The sequence below is a fragment of the Fukomys damarensis genome, unplaced genomic scaffold (assembly GCF_012274545.1).
Source record: "Fukomys damarensis isolate Sample0158 unplaced genomic scaffold, DMR_v1.0_HiC HiC_scaffold_39, whole genome shotgun sequence".
Classification (NCBI taxonomy): Eukaryota; Metazoa; Chordata; class Mammalia; order Rodentia; family Bathyergidae; genus Fukomys; species Fukomys damarensis.
The window spans coordinates 47494963-47518875 of record NW_022900951.1 but is presented as its reverse complement, the minus strand read 5'-3'; the positions used below and the strand labels follow the sequence as shown (position 1 = coordinate 47518875).

General features: G+C 43.7%; 2 protein-coding genes across 3 annotated transcripts in view; one reads left to right on the top strand and one right to left on the bottom strand.

Annotated features, from left to right (window-relative positions):
• Fgd1 (FYVE, RhoGEF and PH domain containing 1) overlaps nucleotides 1–15678 on the top strand; it is a 50571-nt gene extending 34893 nt beyond the window's left edge. Inside the window, exons 9-18 of the mRNA XM_010610737.3 lie at nucleotides 2709–2767; nucleotides 2918–3064; nucleotides 3730–3822; nucleotides 3982–4061; nucleotides 11030–11060; nucleotides 11568–11669; nucleotides 12211–12336; nucleotides 12510–12671; nucleotides 14233–14376; nucleotides 14841–15678. Coding sequence (XP_010609039.1) covers nucleotides 2709–2767; nucleotides 2918–3064; nucleotides 3730–3822; nucleotides 3982–4061; nucleotides 11030–11060; nucleotides 11568–11669; nucleotides 12211–12336; nucleotides 12510–12671; nucleotides 14233–14376; nucleotides 14841–15146 — 1250 coding nt within the window. The 3' untranslated portion in view covers nucleotides 15147–15678. The remainder of the gene's footprint in view (nucleotides 1–2708; nucleotides 2768–2917; nucleotides 3065–3729; nucleotides 3823–3981; nucleotides 4062–11029; nucleotides 11061–11567; nucleotides 11670–12210; nucleotides 12337–12509; nucleotides 12672–14232; nucleotides 14377–14840) is intronic.
• A 134-nt stretch (nucleotides 15679–15812) lies between these two features.
• Tsr2 (TSR2 ribosome maturation factor) lies at nucleotides 15813–20571 on the bottom strand. Of its 2 annotated transcripts, XM_033760152.1 has the most exons (6): nucleotides 20450–20571; nucleotides 20200–20290; nucleotides 17579–17670; nucleotides 16867–17043; nucleotides 16505–16660; nucleotides 15813–15909 (listed from the first exon to the last, which is right to left on the bottom strand). In XM_033760152.1, the coding sequence occupies exons 1-5, from the start codon at nucleotides 20531–20533 to the stop codon at nucleotides 16541–16543; spliced, it is 564 nt and encodes a 187-aa protein (XP_033616043.1). In that variant the 5' UTR covers nucleotides 20534–20571; the 3' UTR covers nucleotides 15813–15909; nucleotides 16505–16540. The 2 variants fall into 2 exon arrangements, with proteins under 2 accessions (XP_033616043.1, XP_010609038.1); XM_010610736.3 differs by lacking the exon at nucleotides 15813–15909 and having other exon boundaries at nucleotides 15917–16660.
• Nucleotides 20572–23913: the final 3342 nt, after the last annotated feature.

Below are 23913 nucleotides of genomic sequence, written 5' to 3'. Positions count from 1 at the left end.
TAATTTTACTTCCAAATTGGATCCCTAGCATGATCCTTCCTGTCCCCTTCCCTGGGCTCAACCTACCTCAGCCTGCTCCCTGCCCTAGGGTGGGGGAGATGTTAAATATGTAGGAGAAAAGGTAGCTGGGAGATCAGCCCCAGCTCTGATGCCAATTGCCACCTTCCAGGTAGAAAACTTAAGGTGGCTGTTTTCTCTCTAAGCCTTAGTTTTGTCACTGAACAAACAAGGCCCAGTCACACCTATCTGCAGGGTTGCTATGAGAATTTAAGGATCCACTTTATGACCAAAAAAGCTGTTGGGGACCCCTGAAAAGGCTATTAGGACACTGCCCTAACCCAAGGAGCTCCTACTCTACTGAGGGACACAGATATAGATGTGGGACAAAGGGGGCAAAGGGGAATGTAGGAAATCCAGACAGGGTCTTAACCCAGCCTGGGAACTCAGGGCAGGCTTAACAGAAGTGGTGAGCTGAATCTGGAACTGAGTGGCTGGATGAAGCAAGACAGGACACATTTAAAGAGACGCAGAGGTGAAAGTTGTAGTAGTCAGTGGAAGCCAAATTGCCAAGACCTTTACATGCCAGGACAAAGGGCTGGACCTTTGTCCTGCAGGCACATGACAGCAAATGACAAGAGCTGAGCAGAAGTTGACATGGACCTGTGTGTGAGAAAGCTGCTTATGGCAGCCAGGGTAGGAGAGGAGTTAGAGATAGGAGTTCAGCACCTGAAAGGCATATGTGGAGGCCTGAGCCGGGACAGGGGCCAAGATATGCCTAAGCACCAGAACTTGTTTGTGGAGACAGAGCCCAGGACCGTGGTGGTGAACCTATGGCATATGTGCCACGGTCAGCTATCACTGAAACCTCTAAAAGGTTCACCATCTGTGTCCTAGGGGAACAATACTTGTTTTGCCAACCATGTGAACTCTTTTCAGAAACACCTGTGCCTGTCCAGTACAGGAATATGTTCTCAGTTGGAAATCAAGAATGTAGAGTGAGGGGCCAGGCGTGGTGGCGCACACCTGTAATCCCAGCACTCAGGAGGCTGAGGCAGGAGGATCGCTGTGAGTTCAAGACCAGCCTGGGCTACGTAGTGAGTTCCAGGTCAGTCTCAACTACATAGGGAGACCCTGTCTCAAAAAACAAACAAAAAAATAATATAGAGTGAGGGGCTGGGGATTTAGCTTAGTGGCACCACGCCTGCCTTGCAGGCACAAGGTCCTGAGATCTATCCCCAGTACCAAAAAAAAAAAAAAAAAAAAAAAAAAAAAAAAAAAGGAAAAATGGAGAGGGCTAGTGAAGCTGGGGCCAGGCTATAGGCAGCGGTACGATTTGTTTAGCATGTGCAGATATAAGGGAACTTATTACAGTTTTTTCCCTGATGATACCTGGTTGCTGTCAAAGTATAAAAATTATAGATGATACCTGGTTACTGTCAAAATATGAAAATTATAGAAAAGATGAAAGAAAGAAGGAGGGGGGAGATCACCAGTGATCTTAACCTCCACAGAATAAGCATTTTGGCATATATTCCTGTTTTCTTAGACATGTATATTTGCAAAAATGAGATCATTCTGTATATACTAGTTTGTATTTTTAAAGTATCCTAAGTACTTCCCAGATTATTAAAAAATTTTCTATAAGTATTAATTGTAAAGATTGTTTGATATTTTATTATATGAGTGCATCATAATTTAATAAACCTCTATATTTGAACATTGTTGTTTCAAATTTGGCACTGTTGTGAATACCACTGCAATGAAAGTATATTTATGCACAGAATGTGTGTCCGTAGTCAGAATTACTGAGACAAAGAATAGGACCATAATAGGCATGATGGTGCAAACCTGTAATTTCAGCATTCTGAGAGGCTGATGCAGGAGGATCACAAGTTCAAACCCAGTCTGGTCAATTTAGTGAGACCCAAGCTCAGTGCTCAGTGCTAAGGCCATGGGTTTAATTTCCAGGATCCCTTTCCACAAGGATCATGTATTTTTCTTTCTTCTCTTCTACTTATTTTCTCTTCCTCCTCCTCCTCCTTTTTCTCCTCACCTTCTCTCTGTCTCTCCTCCTCTCGTTGTCCTCTTCTTTCTCTCTCTGTCTCTTCTCCTCCTCCTTTTCCCTCCCCGCTCCTTCTTTGCTGGGGATGGAACCCAACATCTCATACATGTTAGTCAAATGCTTTATCAGTGAGCTACGTCCCCAGTCTCTGTTTCTTTGTATTTTTTCCAATTATTAAAGTAATACATGTTCTTTGTCAAAAATATGGGAGAGCCAGCCACAGTGGCACAATATAGCAAGACTGGGTCTCAAAAATACAGAAAAGCTTAAAGAAAAAAAATAAAGCCGGGCATGGTGGCACATGCCTGTAATCCCAGCAACCCGGAGGCACGGTCCCACCAGCCAGAGACAGCTTGCTAAACACAGATATGTTTCCTTCCAGTTACATAATAGTTATATATATAAATATTACTGCTACTATTAATGGTAATAATCTTGCCAAGCTAGTATTTTAGGCTACCAGCTATTCTGTATACTGTGATTATGTTATTGTTGCATTAGTTCAGTTTCTCATTTCCAGTGATGTCGGTATGGACATCTTTGAGGCTGGCCCTTCTGGAATGGGAGGGTATGGCCAGGCCAGGAGGAAATAAGCCTCCAGGAACTTCCTCTCTGCTAATCCCCATCTGAACTCTCTGTGCCGTAGAGTCTCTGGAGCTGATAGCCACAGCAGCAGAGCACTCTAACGCTGCCATCCGCAAAATGGTAAGTGGCCCTTTTAGCTGCTGCTACTTCCTCACCCACCCACCCGTAGTGTCTTTGTCCTGCATTCGGGGGGGGGGGTCCTGCAACTTATGGACATCTGAGGGGGGGTTGGCACCCCAAACCCTACCTTTTCTCACTGTCTCTTGCCAGGAGCGAATGCACAAGCTCTTGAAAGTATATGAGCTGCTAGGAGGTGAGGAGGACATTGTCAGCCCCACCAAAGAGCTCATAAAAGAAGGCCACATCCTTAAGCTGTCAGCAAAAAATGGGACCACTCAAGACCGATACCTCATACTAGTAAGTGCTAGGTGTGGGGCTGTGGGTGGGCATGCCCCCAACCCTCCACATGCACATTGACCTCGTACTCACTCAAGGCTATACCTGCTGCCAGCCTCTACTTTTCTCACTGTCTCTTGCCAGGAGCGAATGCACAAGCTCTTGAAAGTATATGAGCTGCTAGGAGGTGAGGAGGACATTGTCAGCCCCACCAAAGAGCTCATAAAAGAAGGCCACATCCTTAAGCTGTCAGCAAAAAATGGGACCACTCAAGACCGATACCTCATACTAGTAAGTGCTAGGTGTGGGGCTGTGGGTGGGCATGCCCCCAACCCTCCACATGCACATTGACCTCGTACTCACTCAAGGCTATACCTGCTGCCAGCCTCTCTTTCCTCCAGTAACTCATTGTATTTTAACTGTCTGTGCTATGAAATTTTTCCCTTCTTTATACATGATGTAACTAAGACAGAAAAAAGTGACTTTGCCCAAGGTCACCCACTAGGAAGTGACTCCTATGCCTAGACTCTTTCCTTGAAACCCCTGTGTCCAATCTGGGCTGTCTTTCCTCCATCTGTTGCCTTGAATCCTCAGCAAGAAAGCATCAGGAATCCCATAAGGGTAGGGAGCCAGGCCATATCCCCATAGGCCGTCCTCACATTCATCTCAAACTTTTTCCTTCCTAGTTCAACGACCGCCTCCTTTACTGTGTGCCTAGGCTGCGGCTCCTTGGCCAGAAGTTTAGTGTGCGGGCACGAATTGATGTAGATGGCATGGAGGTGAGCACCAGGAGGTGGGAAATGGGAACTTGCAGTGAGGGGGTGAGTACTGAGAGAAACAAAAACATGCTGGCTTTAATCCCAAGTCTATGTGTGCAGAGGGCTAGGACCTGTGGAGCTCAATAGACCTTACCATGAGCCTTTTTTCTTTCTGTTCAGCTAAAGGAGAGTTCCAACCTCAATCTGCCTCGGACCTTCCTGGTGTCAGGAAAGCAGCGCTCCCTGGAGCTCCAGGCCAGGTACCTGCCCTTGCCTAGGCCTTCCCTCTTAACAGCACCCCCAATTTCCTTCAGATTTGCTTAGGCATTTCAGGCCCAGAGACTGGTCCAGAGAAAGTGTGGGCACCTTTCCCCAAAGATACAGACTTGCTCTTCAGCAGTGGGGGTGATCCCTGAGGGCCATTTGGACACAGGGTGAGTACTTCATGGTGTGGGCAAAGGTGCTTCTCCTACCAGGAGGACCCTGGAGAATAAATAATATCTCCTTAATTAAAACAAGAGTTTCTTCTAGTAGGTTTTGTCAGAGAAAAAGGAGAGTAGGATACTAATCCTAACCTGAACAAATAGACCTGGAGATTTAAGAGAAATAAAAAGGAATCTAATGCTTAGGCCATAATAGGAGCCTGGCTTGGGAAAAAAAATCCATAAAGCATTTTTGGGAAAATATGAACTGAACTGAGCATTAGATAGCAGGAAATTATTGCCAGCTTTCTGAGGTATGTTAATGGTATGGTGTTTGAATAGTTAGAATGGCCTTTTCAGTGATACATGCTAAGGATTTAGTATCACGATGTCTAGTTTATTTCAGTTTTTTTAAAAATATATTTTAAATTTTACTTTTTTTTGGTACTGGGGATTGAACTCTGGCCCTTGTACTTGCGAGGCAGGTGGCAGGTTTTTTTGTTTGTTTGTTTTTTGTTTTTCTTTTTTTAAGACAGGGTGTCAGTATGTAGTTCAGGTTGGCCTTGAACTCACTGTGTAGTCCAGGCCGGCCTCAAATTCGCAGCAGTCTTCCCTCCTCAGCCTCTCAAGTTCTGGTGTTACAGGCATCTGCCACCAGGCCTAGTGCAAGACCTTGTCTTAAAAATAAATATTTTATTTTATTTTTTTATTTTTATTTTGGGGGGGTACCAGGGATTGAACTGAGGACCTTGCGCTTGCAAGGCAGGCACAATGTTACTGAGCTAAATCCCCAGCCCAAAAAGAAAAATTTTAAAAGAGCTGGTATTGTATGTTGGACATGCTGGGGCACACCTATAACCCCAATACTTTCAAGGTTGAGAAAGGAGGATTGCAAATTCAAGATCAGCCTGTGCCACATAGCAAGACTGTGCCTTAAAAAAAAAAAGTTCAAGATATAGTTTAGTGGTAGAGCACTGGTTTCAATCTCCAGTACCACAAATAAAACCTTTTTGTAAAAATTATAGCATGGAGCCTAGCCTAGTGGCACACGCCTGTAATCCCAACACTGAGGTGGTTGAGGCAGGAGGATCACTGCGAGTTTGAGGCCAGCCTGGGCTACATAGTGAGTTCAATTACAGCCTGAACTACATATGGAGACCCTGTCTCAAAAAAAAAAAATTACAGTATGGATAAAATGCCCAACCATTTAACAGAGGGGCTTTCATATCTATCCTCTATTTGGACGATTATAATAGATCACATATCATAAATACTTATGTTTGTGCCAGGTACTATTTTAACCTTTTTTGTGGTATTAGGAATTGCGGCCAGGGCCTTTGCATTAAATTATGCCCCCAGCTGTTTTAATTTTTTTATTTTGAAATGGGGTCTTAAGCCAGATGTGATAGCACATGCCTATAATCCCACCATTCCGGAAGGCTGAGGCAGGAGTACTGCAAGCTTAAGTCAAGTCTGGGCCATTTAGCAGTTTAGCAAGACCCTATCTCAAAATTAAAAGGGAGCAGTGCTGGAAAGGTTGCTCATGTTAAAGGCCCTAGGTTCAATTCCCAGTACAAGAAAGAAAAAAAAAAAAAGAAAGAAAAAGAAGAAAGAGTGTCTTACTGAGTTGCCCATGCTGGCCTCAAACTTGTGATCCTCCTGCCTCAGCCTCCTGAATAGCTAGGGTTACAAGCATGCATTTTTGTACTTAGCCTATTTTAGTTTTAACTTAAACAATTTAAGTTTAAACTGCCTAGTTGAAATCGCCTAGTTGAAGTAGCTACTATTACATCAACACATTTTACAGACAAGGAAACTGAGGCACCAAATAGTTATCACTTTTCCCCATATCCCACAGCTACAGAGCTAGGAGTGGAGCTCAGGCCATGTGCACCTGGAGTCATTACCCCTGTACACTGTCCATGTTACCTTATGAAGGCCGAGGGCTGGGGATTTAGCTCAGTGGTGCTGCCGCCTGCCTCTCAAGCATAAGGTCCCTAGTTTGATCCCTGGTATCCCCCCTCCAAAAAATAAGTGAAGGCTGAGTTAAAAGAGTATCAAGGTCATGATCAGGGCTAGAGAGCAGATGTACATCAGTAGATGTCTTGCTTCTGACAGGTTTTGTGGACATGAGAAATGACTGGTTGGGCTGAGGATTTAGCTTAGTGGTGCTGCCACCGGCCTTGCAAGCATAAGGACCGGAGTTCAATCCCCGGTACCAAAAAAAAGAAAAAAACAATGACTGGTGGACTGCCCACTGGCCACCCTCCCGCGTGCTCCACACCACTTCCAACCTCATAGGAGCCAATGTATGTATTTTCCTTGAGTTTTTATTTATGCTATAACCTGTGTCACACATTGGTTAAAGGGGACTCAAACCCAGTAGTGTGATATTGGTAGATGCTTTTGAAACAGCATTGTTCTCACCTCCCCACCCAGGTCCCCACCTGGGACCAAGTATCCTCGAGTGTCTAGAGCTGGGTCCAGCGCTGCCCGGTGGCAGGGGTGGGCCAGATGGGGACAGCTGTGCAGCCTGCTGTGTCCCCACACAGGGCATGGCGGCCTTTGGATGTTGTTAGCAGTTTTATCATGGACTTGCACATGCTCTGTGTCCTCCCCAATAAATGATATTCCTACTCAAAAAAAAAAAAGAAAGAAAGAAAAAAGAAATGACTGGTGAAGACTGTGTGGACACAAAAGAGAAATGAATGTGGGCCAGAGGTTGTCTTCCTGGAGGGTGAGACAAGCTGGGAATTGGGCCATAGACCTCAGAGAGACCGAGATACCCTCCTTGAGGCCTACAATGGGGAAAGCAAGAGCAGAACAGATCCTGGACATGTTCAGGAAAGTGATAAGCCAGGTGACAGGGACTCAAAGTCTACAGAAAGGATGGTGGGTATGGGACTTTGGGTCTAGAAGGGGCTCGTCCAGCAGTGTAGGGTTTCCTCTTAGTGGCAGCAGGAAGGCATGAACAGTTTGCTTGCTTTGTAGTCACTTTTGCTGCCCTTAAACTTTGTCTTTTTGAGACAGGGTCTCACTGTGTAGTCCAGGCTAGCTTTGAATTCACTATGTAGCCCATACTGGCCTTGAACTTGAAGCCCTGTCTCAGCCTCTCAAGTGCTACGATTATAGACATGCACCACCACATCCAGCTTAAAAGTTTTTAATGAAAATTATCAAATATCCAGAAAAGTAGTAGCACAAGTCCACCCATATATCCACAACACAGACAACTGGTTTTTAAACTTGGTGACTCTTGGAATTAACTGGGGAGCTTTTAAAAAATGATGACGCCTGGAACCCACTCTCCAGTATTCTGAGTTAATTGGTCTGGGGTGTAGCCTCGACATGGGGAGTTCTGTTTCAATTTTTAAAAATTTAAAATGCTGTATTGTGTATTGAATCTATGGCCTTCACACTGAGCTGCATCCTAGCCTTTTTTTTTTCCAAGTCCTTTAAGTTTTAAATCTTCAGACAGAATCTTGCTAAATTGCTCAGGCTTGGCTGGAATTTGTAAAATGCTCCTGCCTCAGCCTCCTAGAGTGCTGGAATTACAGGCATGCACCACCATACCCACATGTCATGGATAGTTTTAAGAGCGCCCCCTCCCATTTTAATGAATACACCAGGACTTTAGAATCACTGATTTAGGAGTCAACAACTAGGGCTGGGGATGTGTAGAGCACTTGCCTAGCAAATGTGAGGCCCTAGTTTCCATCCCATGCACGATACAAAAGAGAAAGTTGACAGCTATTGACATTTTGCCATATTATGTCTCTTTTAATTTGATTTTAAATTGTTTTTTTGAGTCAGAATCTCATTACGTTGCCCAGGCTAGCTTGAATCTCCTGGGTTCAAGTGATCCTCCTGCCTGAGCTTACTCAGTAGTTGGGACTACAGGCATGTTCCACCAGGCCCAGCCTGCCACATGTCTTTTGCAGAACCATTTTAAAATAAATTACAAAAAATTTTTTAAATGAATTACAAATATTATGACACTTCAGCGTTGTATACTTCAACACAAATAGTCTAAAACACTATTGTGGTCCTTTCTCCCTGTCAGCCTGCATCCCCTCTTTCTTCCTTCCCTCTCTCCCTTCTTTCATCTTTCCATGCTGGGGATTGAACTGAGGGTCTTCATACTGAGCTATGTCCCCAACCCTTTTTATTTTTGTTTGAGTGTTTTGCTAAGTTACCCAAACTGGGTTCAAGCTTGCAACCCTCCTGCCTTAGCCTCCCAGAGTGCTGGGATTAAGGGTGTGGACAACCAAGCCTGGCTTCTATTGTGGTTCTTAAAAATCAAAGAAATTATAAATCAGAAAATATAGGTAAGTAAGAAATAATTTTTAAAATAATCCAATCAGAATAAAGTAAAATCCTCCTGAAATCCTACAACCCAGAAATAACTTAAGCTACTATATTGTTAGTACCCCTTTGAGGCCTTTTTTCTACATTTTATTATAAAAGTTTTCCATAATCCAGAAAAGTTGAATGAATTATACAGTGAAAACTCATAAACCCATCATTTAGATTCTATAAATGTTAGCCTTGTGCTATATTTAATTTTATCCATCCACGAATCCAAGTAATTTTTAAAGAGTATGTCATACTAAGTTGAAAACACCCATACACATCACACTTTGAGAGCTTGGGATGTAAATCATTAACTTAATTTCAATATTTGTTTAAACCTCTCTTCCTTTTTCTTGGGGCAAAATTTTCATAGTAGAGTGCTCAGGTCTTAAATCTACCATGGAAGAGTTTTGAAAAATGTAAATACTTGTGTCACATTTACTTATTTATTTCTTTATACTTTTTAGGTACTGGGGATCAAACACAGGACCTTCACACTGAGATATATTCAAGAACTTTTTAAAATTTTGAGACAGGGTCTCTCTAAGTCTAAAATTGCCCAGGCTAGGCTGGAACTTTTGATCTTCCTGCTTCAACTTCCCAGAGTGCTCTGACTAAAGACATGCACCACTAACTGGCTCATTTTTTCTTTTCCTTTTTTTTACATTTTCTTGCAGTACGAGGAATTGAACCCAGGGACTTTTGCACTAAACTACATCCCCAGCCCTTTATCTTCTGGCCTTGGCCTCCTTAAGTGTTGGGATTATAGGTGTGCCACCATGCTTGGCTATCACATGTATATTTTTAAACAAGTAGAATATTAGACATATTTTGTACATGTTCTTTTCTCTAAACATATTATAAACTTTCTGTATCATTAATTTTCTCTTGTCATGGTGATATACCATGATTTTTTTGTTGTTTTGGTACCAGGGATTGAACTTGGGTGCTTGCGCTTGCAAGGCAAGTGGCAGAACCACTGAGCTAAATCCCCAGCCCCATGATTTTTTTTATTAACTTGACCTATTGTTGCATGCTTAAGCTGCTTACAATTTTTCACTATAATACAAAGCATTGAATTGGACTTTATTTTGGGGGGGAGTGTTTTGAGACAGGGTCTTGCTGTGTAGCTCAGGCTGGCCTTGAACTCAAAGTCATCCTCCTGCCTCAGCCTCCCAAGTGCTGGGATTACAGGCATATGCCACCATGCCTGGCATATAATTATCCACATTTATTTTCTGTGCATGCCGTTGTATAACCTACTCTTTAATTTTGTTTTACATTCTGTTTTTTTGGTACCAGGGACCTTGCATTTATGAGGCAGGCGGTGGCACCACTGAGCTAAATCCCCAGCTATTCTGATTGCGTGTGTGTGTGTGTGTGTGTGTGTGTGTGTGTGTTGCTGGTAATCAAGGGACCTTGCATTTATGAAGCAGGTGGTGGCACCACTGAGCTAAATCCCCAGCTATTCTGATTTTGTGCGTGTGTGTGTGTGTGTGTGTTTTGCTGGTAATCAAGCCTAGGACCTTATGAAGGCAAGTGCTCTACCATTGAGCTACATCCCAGCTGCACTGCAGGGTCATTCTTACAGCTAAATATTGACTCACATATCTGCTTTTTAATTAAGTGGTTCTAAGGCTATAGTCACACTTTCATATTAGAAAACTACTTCTGATATCTGGATTGTGGATGTGGAAGGCCATTAGAAGAGGCCAGACAGCAGCTGGCATGGTAGCTCATGTATAATACTGGCTATTTATGAAGCTGAGGCAGGAAGATCACAGGTTCAAGGCCAGCCTGGACTGGAAAAGGAGATCTTGTCTCAAATAACAAAAGCACTAACTGGGAGGCAGCAGAGAAGGTGGGGTCCTATTCTTAGTGAGTGGGTAAAGAGACTACACTAGGGTAAAGGCCTTAAAGAATGCAGGACAAACAGAAGGGTTATGGGGGGAAGGGAGGCAGAAGTCACATTGTGCTGGGCATTTTATACATGTCACCTCATGCTCAGCATCACCCAGAGAAAACTGGGGATTTAGCTGAGTAGCACTGTGCCTGCCTTGCAAGCGCAAGGTCCTGAGTTCAATCCCCGGTTTAAATGTCCCTACCCAGACTTTAGGCTGGGGCAGTCCCCTCCTCTGATTTCCTCAGCCCTATTGTCATCTTGTCACAGCACTGATCCCCCTGAATTGCCCATCTCTGCTAGAACATGAGCCCCTTGAAGGAGGGTTTTCTCTGAGGCCCAAATTCCAGCACAGAGTCTGGAAGATACTAGTAATTGCTGAATAAATAAACCCAGACAGGTTAAATAACTTGTACAAGGTCACACAAATAATAAATGAAGAAGCAGAGAGTTAGACTCAAGTCTAATTCTAAAGCACCTGCTCTTTACCACTCAAATGGCTTTTTGTTGACCTGCCTAACCCAACATCTTTCTTTTTATTCCCCCTACCAAGGACTGAGGAAGAGAAGAAAGACTGGGTCCAGGTAACATCAAAGACACCTCTGTGGTAGAGGGCTGGAAAAGCATTAACAGGTCTCCTAGGGGTTGCTGGACTCTTTCCCCCAAAACTTATATATGACCTGAATGGGCCTGGACACCTGCCTTCCAACAAACTTCAACATCTCCATTTTATAGATAAGCAAAGCAAACTGAGGTCCAAAGGTTAAATGGAAACTCAAAAATTCTTTTAGAAAGCTGGTTCCTCTGAAGGTGTAATCCCAGCAAATCAAGCCCTATAAAACTTTAAGGTCAGACAGTGGTAAGGAAGGCTGCCTAAGGCTTTTCCAACAGTTTTCCCTCCTTCATGTTATCATGTCCAGCCTGGTATGGAAGAGGGATCTGCTCAAGGTTGTATGTCTGGCAGGGGCCGAGTTGGGCCTAGAACTCAACTGTCCTGACTCCAGGATAGGGCATAGGAAGGTGAGGTGAGGGTGGAAATGGGTGGCTTGTGGGATGATCTGACCTCTCACTATCATCATACCTTGAACCAGGCCATTAACTCCACCCTCCTAAAGCATGAACAGACTCTGGAGACCTTCAAACTGTTGAACTCAACAAACAGAGAAGATGAAGACACCCCCCCCAACTCTCCAGTAAGTGTTCCCACCATCTCCTGCACTGTGACACCCTCCAGGCCTCCAAGTTCCTACTTTCCTGAGAGATGATCCTTTGTGGAAAGTAAAGTCTTCTGTTGGCAGAGACTTGTAAAAATCATTGTGGAAACCAAGGCCAAACATACAAAAATGACATTATCTTCAATAACATAGTATTGCTGGGTGTGGTGGCACATGCCTGTAACCCCAGCACTAGAGTTTAAGGCCATCCTGAGCTTCATAGTGGGTATAAGAGCAGCCTGAACTATATAGTGAGATCCTGTCTCTAAACACAAAACAAAACAAATGGGGGGGGTGGGTATATAGCTCAGTGCAAAGACCCTGATTGAAATCCCTAGTACTGTACTAAAACCAGTGTTAACACATCAAGGTAAGAGCAGCCAGATTCAAAGGAAGACCTTCTAAATGTGTCTGCTGCCCCACCACCACCAGTGATAATCTAAAACTTGGGGCAGATGGAAGGGCTGCCTGTACTGGGCTGAGAAGCTGTTTCTGACCAAGGATGTGGCTCTTCCCCTAGAATGTAGATCTTGGGAAGCGGGCACCTACACCCATCCGGGAAAAGGAAGTCACCATGTGCATGCGCTGCCAGGAGCCCTTCAATTCCATCACCAAACGCAGGCACCACTGCAAGGCCTGTGGGCATGTGAGTATTGGGAGGTGTGGCACAGCCAAAGAGGGCACAGGCTGACAGCTCAAAGGCCTGCTTCTACGTGGGCACCCTCCAAAGGGAGAAGCTGCAAGTCTGTTGTGGGAGTTGGTTAGCTGAGTGGAAAGGCCTGCTAGAATCAGGTTACTCTTGCCCACTTGCCACCCCAGGTGGTTTGTGGGAAGTGCTCCGAGTTCCGGGCCCGCCTCATCTATGACAACAACCGATCCAACCGTGTGTGCACTGACTGCTACGTGGCCTTGCATGGGGTGCCCGGGAGCAGTCCAGCCTACAGCCAGCATACACCCCAGCGCCGGAGATCCATCCTGGAGGTAAGAGCCAACCAACAAACTACCCCAAACATGGGCCCCATCCATCTATCCAGTGTAACTGAGGAAGCCTGAACATCTCTCAAATAGTAGGATGCTGTGTGTGTCCACTGATGCTTTGACTCAGACTTAGAGTAAATTGAGTGCATGAGTGAATGAAAAGCAGTAAATATTAAGTGCTTTACTCAAATAGTCCTCATAGGAACTAATGTACCAATCAGGAAAATGATACCCAGAGAGGTTATCTGTCTAAATTACCCAGTCAATGAGTGACAAAGCTAAGTTTCTGTGTGTGTGTGTGTTTAAGGTTTTGCCAAGGGCCAGGGATTTAGCTCAGTGGCAATGTGCCTGCCTAGCAAGTGCAAGGTCCTGAGTTCAACCCCCAGCACCACAAAAAAAAAAAGTTCTGCCATGCATGGTGGCACATGCCTACAAATCCCAGTACTCAGGAGGCTGAAGCAGCAGGATCACCAGGAGTTCGATGCTAGCCTGGAGCTACATAATTTTGAGGCCAGCCTAAACTACATAGTGAGACCCTGTCTCAAAATAACAAAAAATTTTTTTAAAATTTCCCCCTTGTACTAAAGATAAATCCAGGGCCTCTGCACTGAGCGACATCCCCAGCACTAAAGTTGCCTAGGCTGGGCTCAAACTTGGGATCCTTCTACCTCAGCTTCTCAGAGTGCTAGGATGACATGTATGCACCACTACACTCAGCTAGTTTGTTTTTGAGACCAGGTCTTGCTAGGTTGCCCAGACTGACCTTGAACTCCTGGGCTTAAAGCAATCCTCCCAATGCAGCCTCCCCAGTAAATGGGACTACACTGCTTGGCTCTAAGCTATTTTTAAATTAACAAATTGCTTTTTATTACCAAGTAGGCTAAGTAGGATAACATAAACAAAAAATAAAACTTTATGTTCCTTCTGCCCAGAAGTTTCCACTGCTAACAGTTTTCCTTCCTCTTTCTAGGAACATGTGCATGCACACATTTTGAGGTTAAATAAATGCAGGTATTTATTTAACATTTAGAGAGTTTACTCTGTGCCAAAAGCCATTCTACATGCTTTGGGTATAATTCATTTAATCCTCACAGCAGCCCTGTTCTCTCCTTCCAAGTTTACATTTTCACCTAGAACTGGAATTCTGAGCCAGACTGCATTAACTACCTGCCCTCCCCTGTTAAACAATGCTAGATTGACTTTCACTTAGTGTAGGCAATGGATACGATGAAAGATGAAAAAAGGTGAGATAATGTGTGAATGACCTCAAGAATAAACAGGCTGACTGAAGGTGTCTGGCTGGTACTTGGATGCCCCTGCTGAAATCTGTAACTCCTTTTTCTGACTTGTAGAGGCAGCAGCCATGGCCCAAGTCAAGCAGACAAGCCTAGCTTTGAATCTCAACTCTATCGGGTAACCCTAGGCAGATCATTTCTGCAACCTGAATTTCACTGTCTTCATCTGAGACATGGAAGGCTATCGTATACTAAGATGCTAGTTAAGCCAAGAAGAGCTATGCTAGGCCTTCTCTCAACATTGACCTCCCCCATGTCTCTGGCCATAGAAACAGGCCTCTGTGGCTGCAGAGAACAGCATCATCTGCAGCTTCCTACACTACATGGAGAAGGGTGGGAAAGGATGGCACAAGGCATGGTTCGTGGTCCCTGAGAATGAACCCTTGGTGCTGTACATCTATGGAGCCCCTCAGGTATGTATTCTACTCCTTTGGGTCCTTTCGGCCACCTGGAAAAGCCAGACTACCCCATTTCCCTCCAGTCCTTGACTCTGGGGATAAGAAAAGCCTAACTCTACCTTAGGGGAAATCAGAACCACTACCCTTGTATGACAAGACTGGATAGACAAGGACTGACTGTATGCCAAGGCATGTAGGGAAAAACAGATGAATTTGGGGAGCTGGATTTTTAAAGAAAATAGGAATGGAGGAGCAGTAGCCTAAATATCTGAAAACATTAGAGACTGGCCCAGCTGGTTTTGGGTGTGCGATGAGTTGGTATATGAACCAGCCTGGATTCTAGCCCCAGTTCATTTTCCTAATAACACAAGGAATGTACTTGAGCAGAGAGGAAGGGAGGGGAGCAGATTCAAAATCATTAGAAGCTAGGCAGAAAGTTCAGCCCTCAGGTGACCCCCAACTCTGTCCCTCTTCCTTAGGATGTGAAAGCCCAGCGCAGCCTGCCCCTCATTGGCTTTGAGGTGGGGCCTCCTGAGGCAGGGGAGAGACCTGACAGAAGGCATGTCTTCAAGATCACCCAGAGCCACCTAAGCTGGTACTTCAGCCCTGAGACAGAAGAGCTCCAGCGGCGCTGGATGGCTGTGCTTGGCCGGGCAGGCCGTGGGGACACGTTCTGCCCAAGGCCCACGCTGTCTGAGGACAGGGAGATGGAAGAGGCCACGGTGGCTGCTTCAGGAGCCACTGCTGAGCCGCTTGAGACCCCCCAGACCCGAGATAAGACCTAGAGGGTTAGGGGGGGCTGGAGCCCCAACCCCATGTTCTAGTTGCCCATGTCCAATAGGGGGTTCCAGACCCCTCCCTCCCAGCTCAATCAATACTTGAACTCCCATCACGGGCACTTTCAATCCCGAATGCTGGGTCTTGGGTTTTTTAATTAATCTTTTCACAAAACGTGGGCTTTTAAAAAATATTCATACATCGATGTTAATTTTTTAAAAATCCTGTCCCCAGGGAAGGTGGAAGCTACTGCTAGACCCACCTGAATTAGTTTTTTTTTAACCCCATCCCCCAACACTCCACAGATCCTGCTTCTACCCAATTACCCCCAAAAGCATCAGAGGCAGAAGACCTGGATTCAAGTGCCAGCAAGGCCACTGACCCTGGGGCCCTGACTCATCCCTGCCTCCTCAGCCAGTGTCTTCACATGTATGACTCTACATGGGGGGGTAACTAAAGCCCTCTTGCCTCTCCCATGGCTTATAGCTTCTACTCAACCCCAAGGGTACCCAGTATTTTATCGTCCAGACCCATGGCAGGGCCACTGGGCAGGACAGGGGAATGGGGGACAATGGATATTCTTGTTTTGTTTTGTTTTTTTAAAAATACAATTTATTTCAGGCTTACAGTAACCTTCAGAGCACTACTGTGCTCCATTTGTCCATCTGTGTTTGTCCAAATTATAGGCTACTAGGGTAGGCCCAGAAATCACTCCTGCACTGAACTCTGAAACTCAGTTCCCAGAAGACCAATTCCATGATACAGGTCAAGCTACAGATTAAACAAGAAAGTATTATTTATTAAGACGGTAAGCCTCATCCCTGACTAAAATGGGATGGGAGAAAGAGTGAGGAAAGAGGTTGGAGGAAACAAACTAGCCCAACGCTTTCAACCTTACCACCTAGTCAAGGTTTTAGCATTCCTGGGAGGTTTCAAGTTCTGGGCAGAGATAGTGGGATAGGAACAGCTACTTTTGTTCACATCTTCAAATATTCTCTTCCGTTTGCATGTTTTCTCACCATTCCTGGACCAGCCAGGCCCCTACTGCCCAAGTATTGGTCCTCTCCACAAATCCACCTACCTAATGTCTAGCAGTCTAGCTCCTCCTCCAGCCACACCACACTCACTCATCCCCTCTCTTCACACTGACTGCACCCAAAAGGCACTATACTAGGTAACCTGTGGTCACTGACGGCCTGAGAGGGTATGGTAGACAGGTCCTATCACCCCTACAACCAAGGACTGCAGGTCTTTTCCTCTCCTAGAGGGAGCTAAACAGGAGAACAGGAGAGGAGATGGGGATAGGGTATCCAGTCCAGAGGTATACAGCCCTCTAAAAAGCCCCTAAAAACAAGTCTTAGAATACCTAGCCAACAACGGCCCAAAACATTTCCAGCCCCATTCATTTCTTTCTCCGGACAATGGTCCAGCCATCTTCTACTATATCCTCTTCCTTAATAGTCTGAGAGTTTGCATCAGAAGTTTCAGGCTGCACAGCAACCACATCATTCGTAGATGTGACCTGTAGGGGAAATACAAGAGAGTGCTAAATACACTGGCCATTGGAGACCCAGTTTCTGCTCCCAACTTTTCAAGAATTGGCCATATGACCTATTCTTTAGATAATACCACCTAGAACAACCCCTCATCACTTCCCTGTGAGTCTATCTGTTCTCCCAGAAAACTGAAAACATTTGTATCCCCACACCCAAGGGGCATCCCCTTCACCTCCATCTCTTCCACACTGTCTGCGTCATCTTCATTCTCATCAGTCTCTCTGGCTGTCTTAAGTGCAGTGGCTGTGACTTTGTACTTTCTTTGGGTGATGTGGGAAGCCATCTCCTTCAGAGCAGCCCCATCACCCTTCTGGAAGTGGTGGAACATAGTCTGTAGCTGCTGACTCACCTACCAAGAAAACATTCAACAAACCTGGATTTTCTATAGAATCTACTATACAACCAGCATGTGTTTACAGCACAAGTAGGGAGGGGGTTGGAATTTTCCAGATGAGTATGGAGTTCTTTCCTAAGAAGTTCACCAATCAAAACAACTTCATATGAAGGGCTGTTGAGGCCCTGAAGCATTGAAGGAGGGCAGCCTAGCAGGAAGGCACAAGAACTGGGCTTTGAAAGACAGAAGATGTAAAAGGGAAAGTGGTTTCATCTGGGGATACAATGTCAACCAGAGCAGGGGTGGAATCTACCTAGCCCAAACTGCCAGTGGGAAAGGGGTGGGGAACAAGCCTGGATGGGAATGATGTATGGACAGAAATAAAAGGAAGGCAAGATTTAGATTTCTTCTAGCAACAGGGAGTCTTAGAAGGGTCTTGTGTAGAATCCAAAAGAATGGTTACAGCCAAGAGACTTGATACAAAACAGACAGCTGAGAAGAATAAAGACAACAATCAGGGAAATGGCAGTTGTATCCATGGTAAGCCTACCTGGGGCAGACTCCCATCCTCCACAATGGTATCAAACTCATTGGTCATCAGCTCCTCGAGGAAGTCTTCTATTTCATCTAGCTCCAAGTCAGCTGAATAGGAGAAGACAGGACCTTTTGGTCAAAGACCAGCCAAGTTCATTGCCCCTGCCCACAACTCTTCAATACCTACTTGGGTTCACACCTGGTTGGTAGTAAAAACCCCAAACAATGATCCTTTTATTCAAGAAAGTGCTCTCTTTCATCTAGACTATTCTAACTGGCTGCCCCTCTATGTGATCTTGAGCAAGCTACTTATACCTCTCCGGCCTTGTTTTCTCATTTGTAAAGTGGGGCCAAGAGTGGCTTCCAGAAGGTCTGTTATAAGCAGTGATCCAACACACTGCCTGACACAGAGAGATCCCTAATCCATGTTAATTTCCATCACTCAAGGGCCGAAGTTTTTGAAGCATTTTGAAGACCCTTCACAAGTGTGGCTCCACTGATACAGGAGACCACAGACCAATGGGATAGGTAAGAAATGGATATGTTATTTCCAATAATGAAATCATCACAACTTTGACACCAACATTCTATTGTGTGGCTCAGGTCATGCCCTCCTGTCTGGGCTTCAGGTATCTTGTAGTCCCATGATTTCTACCTTTTCTGAATTAGAGAATAACTCAAGAAAGTCTTCTACAAAGCTCTTCACCCTCTCTTCCTGCTATTTTCTCTCCTGAAAGAGCTTATCCATCCCCTTGCTTTTCCCTATCACTCAAACCTAATCTGTCTTCAACTAAGACTACCTGTGTGCCCAGATGTTTCCCAGGGGCCCCAGCCTCCCTCTCCCCTATACCTAAAGTCAGACTCATCACCTTACCCTGCAAACCTGCATCTCATCCTCCAGGATTCTGCTAGTCCATGAAAGGAACCTATTCCACCCAGCAACTCAAGCCAAAAACTAGCCTCTTTTTTCCTCCCTCCTCTATAGCCAAGCACTCTGTAATGCCTTAATCCACCCCTCCTTTTCCATGTTAGTGTCATTGCCCTACTTTAGTCTTCCTCATTTTCGAGACCAAAGCAGCCTTCGCATCACTCTTTCTCTCTTCAGTACATACTCTACACTACTTTCTGAACTTTTTAGTCAGCAAATCCCATCCTATTACTCACTTTAGAACCTGCACATGAATTTTTATCTATACTACTTACTGTAGTGTTTCATAGTTTGCCTTTGGGAAACATCTGTTCTGCTGGGTTTTAAGGGAAGCAATACATAGAAACAAAGGCAATTATGTTTCTCTTTACTGATTCTTATCCTTATTCATGCTTTGAAAACGTTCATGAGTGTTATGTGACTCAAGTTGGAGCTGAAGAAAAGAGTGTATATAATTTGACTGAAGCTTTTTCTTTAGTGAACCTCTAACTGGACACATCTTCCATAGTATGCATTTTGGCAAACACTGGCCTAAAAGATAAAATCAAAGGCACATAAGGCCTTCCATGTCTTATTTTTGGGGAGGAGGGTTTCCCTACCCGCCCCAGCTTCATCCTCTACCACTCTTCCACCCCCTACCTCCATAACCTTACAATACAGAGTCCTCTGTCACTTTCCAAATATAACACATTATTTCCTTATCCCACTAAATCATGGAGTGTTGCTTTCTCTGCCTCCAAAACCCAGTTAACTCCTTTTTCATCCCTTGAGACCCAGCCCCAGCACCCTTTCCCTGAGAAGCCTTCTCCTTTGGCTATTACCCGAAAAACTCTTAGGTCCTCTTTATCAGAACATTTATCACCCAGTGTTGTTAACTGTTCATTTTCTTGTCTGAATCCTTCACTAGGCATTAAACTTTAAGAAATAACTCTGCCACATGTCATCTCCAAGGCTTGAAAATGAAGAACTTTGTAAAAACCATAGTAGGCAACAGACCTCCTATTTTAATACATGTGCTGCCAAAGCAAGCATGGCAACAGGCCTCCTACAGTACTTGGCTGTTTGTTCTGTATAAACCTCAAGACAATCCTAAGGTGTAGATCGCTATTACCCAAATAGCCACCTGTGGTTGCAGAGCAAATGAAATGTGGCTAGGCCAACATCAGATGTGCCAAAACTGTAAAATAACAGACTTTTGAAAACACTTTAGTAAAATATTTCAATAATGTTTTATATGTATGACATTATTGAGATATTTTGGATATGAGTTGAATAACAGTTTCATTGGCTTTTCTTTTATTAAAAGTGAATGTTTCTTTGTTATTTTGTGGTGCTGGAGATGGAACCTAGGGCCTTGAGCATTCTAAGGCAAACACTACCCCTGGGCTACACCCCTGGCCCAACAATTAAGTTATATGCTATGACTCGTTCTACTGAACAGCGCTGGGACAAATACTTTCATATTCATTTTAGGAACTAGAAAACTGAATCTCAGGAAAATGAAATGCTTTGTCCAAGGCGATAGCATGATTCAGTGGCCCAGCCCGTACGGCGTTCAAAGCCAGAATTCTGACTCCAAATCCTGCATTATACTCACCTGGCCTTCAGGTACCGACTGAAATTGCCCAGGAGGAATTGCTATCTCTCCAGAATGGGGCTTTTCCTCTCCACGCCCAACACACAGATCGCAGCTACTCACACACACTTACCATTGCGGATGAAGTAATCTTCCACTGCACTTCCCAGCCACTCGGACTTCTCCTGGCTGTGCGCGCCCCCGAAACCATTTTCCACTGCGATCTGCAAACACAGGCCCGCGCCCACATCAGTTTGGTGACCGGTCTAGGGTGGCCCGGGAGTCTGCCGCTTTTGCCATCCCGCTAAGCATTATGCGCCTCACCCACCCAATACTTATTTTGGCCCGAGCCCTAAGCCTGATACCGTCAAGGCTTCACTCACCTGCAAAGCGGGCCAGGCCTCCAGCACCCCGCGAATCCCAGCTCTGAAGAGCTCCCGCACTTCTTCCCCAGCGCCCGCCATCATCCAGTCTAAAACCACGTGAAGCTCAGGCGGACCAATCCCTCCTCAGCTAGGTCCAGGCAGAATGAGTCGAAAGCCGCGCCTGAGAACACAGATTCGCTTTCCTGCGGACCTGGCAGTAAGACTAGAACAATAGAAATATCTACCAGAGCGATCGATGACAACATACTCACTTGTAGTAATTAAATCAAAGGACGTTAAACCCTAGCGGATATGTGAGGCTGTGGGTCCTGGGCAAGCAAAATGTGAGGAACTTATTACACAGGCAGGTTCCAATTCTAGGGCAAAGGACCCAGGAACATACCTTAAATAACACCTACGTTAGAACATGGCACCCGACAACAGAATACACATTTTTTTTTGCAGCAAAGATGATTTATTGAACTTCATAAAGGAAGTGTGACACTATCCACAACAAAATTATTTAACTTTAGATTTCATGAGGAAACATGTATTAGCAATATAGGTACTTTCAATAGAGCATTCTTATTAATATTCTGGAGTAGTTTCCTTTGCTGTTCTAAAGTTAAGATTTTCCAAAAATGAATAATAATTTCATTTAAAGATCATAGTTAAGGGCAGGGGATTTAGCTTAGTGTTTCCGCCGCCTGCCTCGCAAGCGCAAGGTCCTGAATTTGATCCCTGGTACAAAAAAAAAAAATCATAGTTAAATTCACAGATTTACAAAATATGTGATTTGTGCTTTAGATAGCCACCCTTTTTTGAAGTGAATTCAACAATGAAGTGTTTTATAAATATTTTGGAATACATCTAAAAGCTTTATCTCCATTCAAATAAGTATCATCTTTTAAAAAATAAAAATATATGTACTAAAAATTAAAATGGTAAGTTGTTACAAATGAGATATAAATATTTTAAAATTAATAAATGTTAACGTGAAAAATAAGCCCTTTCATAGAACTGTTAAGGATACTTCTATACAAAAAGGTTAAATTACGTGGTGTTTTTGTTCTTTGGTTTGTTTTGAGACAGGGTCTCCCTAAGTCTAAAATTCCCCAGGCTGGGCTGAAACTTGATCGTCCTACTTCAACCTCCCAGAGTGCTCTGATTAAAGGCATGTACCACTAACGGTCTCATATTGATTGATTGATTGCAGTACTAGAAGTTGAACCCAGGGACTTTTGTACTAAGATACATCCCCATCCATTCATTCATTCATTCATTTTATTTTATGTTTGTTTGTTTGTTTCGGTACTGGGAATCGAACTCAGAGCCTCACAATTGCCAGGCAGGCACTGTGCTGCTGAACTACCTCCCTGGCCCTAGCCCTTTATTGATTTTTTTTAGTCTGAGACAGAGTCTTACTAAATTGCTAGGTTTCTCAAGCTGGGCTCAAACTTTTCAATCTTCTGGCCTCAGCCTCCCAATGTACTGAGATTACAGGTGTGCACCACCATGACTGGCCAAGATAGAATAGTAGACATTTTGTATATTTTCTTTTCTCTAACATATTATAAACTTTCTACATTATTAATGTTCTCTCGCTTCTCTCCCCACCACCCCATACTGGGACTCAAACTCAGGACCTTGTACTTGACAGGTAGGCTTTGTGCCATTGAACTAAATCCCCAGCCCTACTAATGTTCTCTTGTAGTAGTCATATACCATGACTTTTTTTAACCTGACCCATTGTTGGATGCCTAAACTGCTTCCAATTTTTCACTATACTAAAAAACATTGCAACCCGGGCATGGTGGTGCATGCCTGTAATCCCAGCACTCAAGAGACTAAGGAAAGAAGATTGCTGCAAATTTGAGGTCAGCCAGACTACATACATAGTGAGTTGAAGGCCAGCCTGAACTACATAGTAAGATCTTGTCTCAAAACAACAAAACATAAAACCCAGAATATCCATTGCAATGCACCACCACACCTATCTAAATTATGTTTTTAAAAACCCATACGATAGTGGGCTGGGGACTTAGCTCAGTGGTTCCACTGCCTGTCTCCCAAGTGCAAGGACCTGAATTGGATCCCCGGTCCAAAAAAAAAAAAAAAAAAAAAAAAGAAACCGCTGAATATGCCCCCCCGAAAAAAAAAAAAAAAAAAAAAAAAAAGCCCGTATAATAATGAAAAAACAGATGGGTTTACAAAGTCAATAAATTTTCTTCCTCCACTTTAAAAAATGACTTGAAAAGCAATAAATGCTTTCTTTTCTTTAAAAAACTCATACCAATTACAATTATTATATCTGTGGTTGCTTTGCTATAAAAATAGTTACAAATCAATGTCAGTTTATTTTCTTCAGTTTTGATTTTTTTATTAGGACATGTTTGCATTACATACTGATTACTTTCCTTGTGGGGAGTTGGTACATATACATAAAAGATCTCAATTTTGTTCTTTCATCCCCTTTCCTTTTCATCACTCCTGTCTACCTCCACTCTTGGTCCCCTTCCCATTTGAACAAAGTCTATCTCCCTACTTCTACTACCTCTTACTTTAGTGTCTATTTATATTTTGGGTTTCTCATATAAAAGAAACCATGTAGTGTTTAACCTTGCAGGTCTGATTTATTTCAATTAACATTTTTGTCTCCTGGCGCATTAATTTTCCTACAAACCACTCAAATTTATCCTTTCTGACAAAGTATATTTCCATTGTGTGTAATTACAACAAATTTTTCATCCGTTCATCTGTTCATGGACATGTAGGCTGTGTCCAAGATGAATTGTACTGCTATAAACGTAAGTATGCACACATAACTGTTATGTAATGCCTTCAATTCTTCCAGGAAGAATACCAGGGGGAATACCTAGGTCAATTGGAATTTCTAGTTTTAGGTTTTTGAAGAATCTCCATACTAATTTCCATAGTGGGTGCATCCGCTTACACTTCCACCAATAATGTAGAAGGGCTTCTTTCTCCCTGCAGCCTCATGAGCATTCATTATTTGATTTCTTGATGATAGCCATTCAATGTGGAATGAGATGGATTTCCAATGTTGTAGTAATCTGCATCTCTCTGAAGGCCAGTGATGTTGCATACTTTTCATTTATTGACCATTTGTATTTCTTATTTAAATGTCTATTCATTTCAGATGTCCACTTTTTAAACTAGGTCTTTTATTTTGAGGGGGGTCTCATTTTTTCAGTTATTTATATATTCTAGGTTTTAGTCTTCTGTCTGAGGAATAACTGGAAGAAACTTTTTCACTCTGTAGGTTGTTTCCTCTCTCTGTTGGTTATTTCTGTTTCTGTGCTATACTATGCTGTGTGATATTTTGTTGGTATTATGATCCCATTTGTTGATTCTTTGTACTATTTCTTGTGTCATTTGGGATTCTGTTCAGAACCTTCCCTATGCCCATGTCTTCCACAGTTTTATGTATTTTATCTTCCAGTGGAGTGTTTCTGTTTTAA

What these genes read in the sequence shown, in the direction of transcription:
- Tsr2 (XM_033760152.1), bottom strand. Translation starts at nt 20,533, where the DNA reads ATGATGGCGGGCGCTGGGGAAGAAGTGCGGGAGCTCTTCAGAGCTGGG. An exon ending in AGGCCTGGCCCGCTTTGCAG is followed by an intron (nt 20,291 to 20,449) that starts GTGAGTGAAGCC and finishes CTGTGTTTGCAG; the next exon opens with ATCGCAGTGGAAAATGGTTT. An exon ending in AGGATGGGAGTCTGCCCCAG is followed by an intron (nt 17,044 to 17,578) that starts GTAGGCTTACCA and finishes TTTTCTTGGTAG; the next exon opens with GTGAGTCAGCAGCTACAGAC.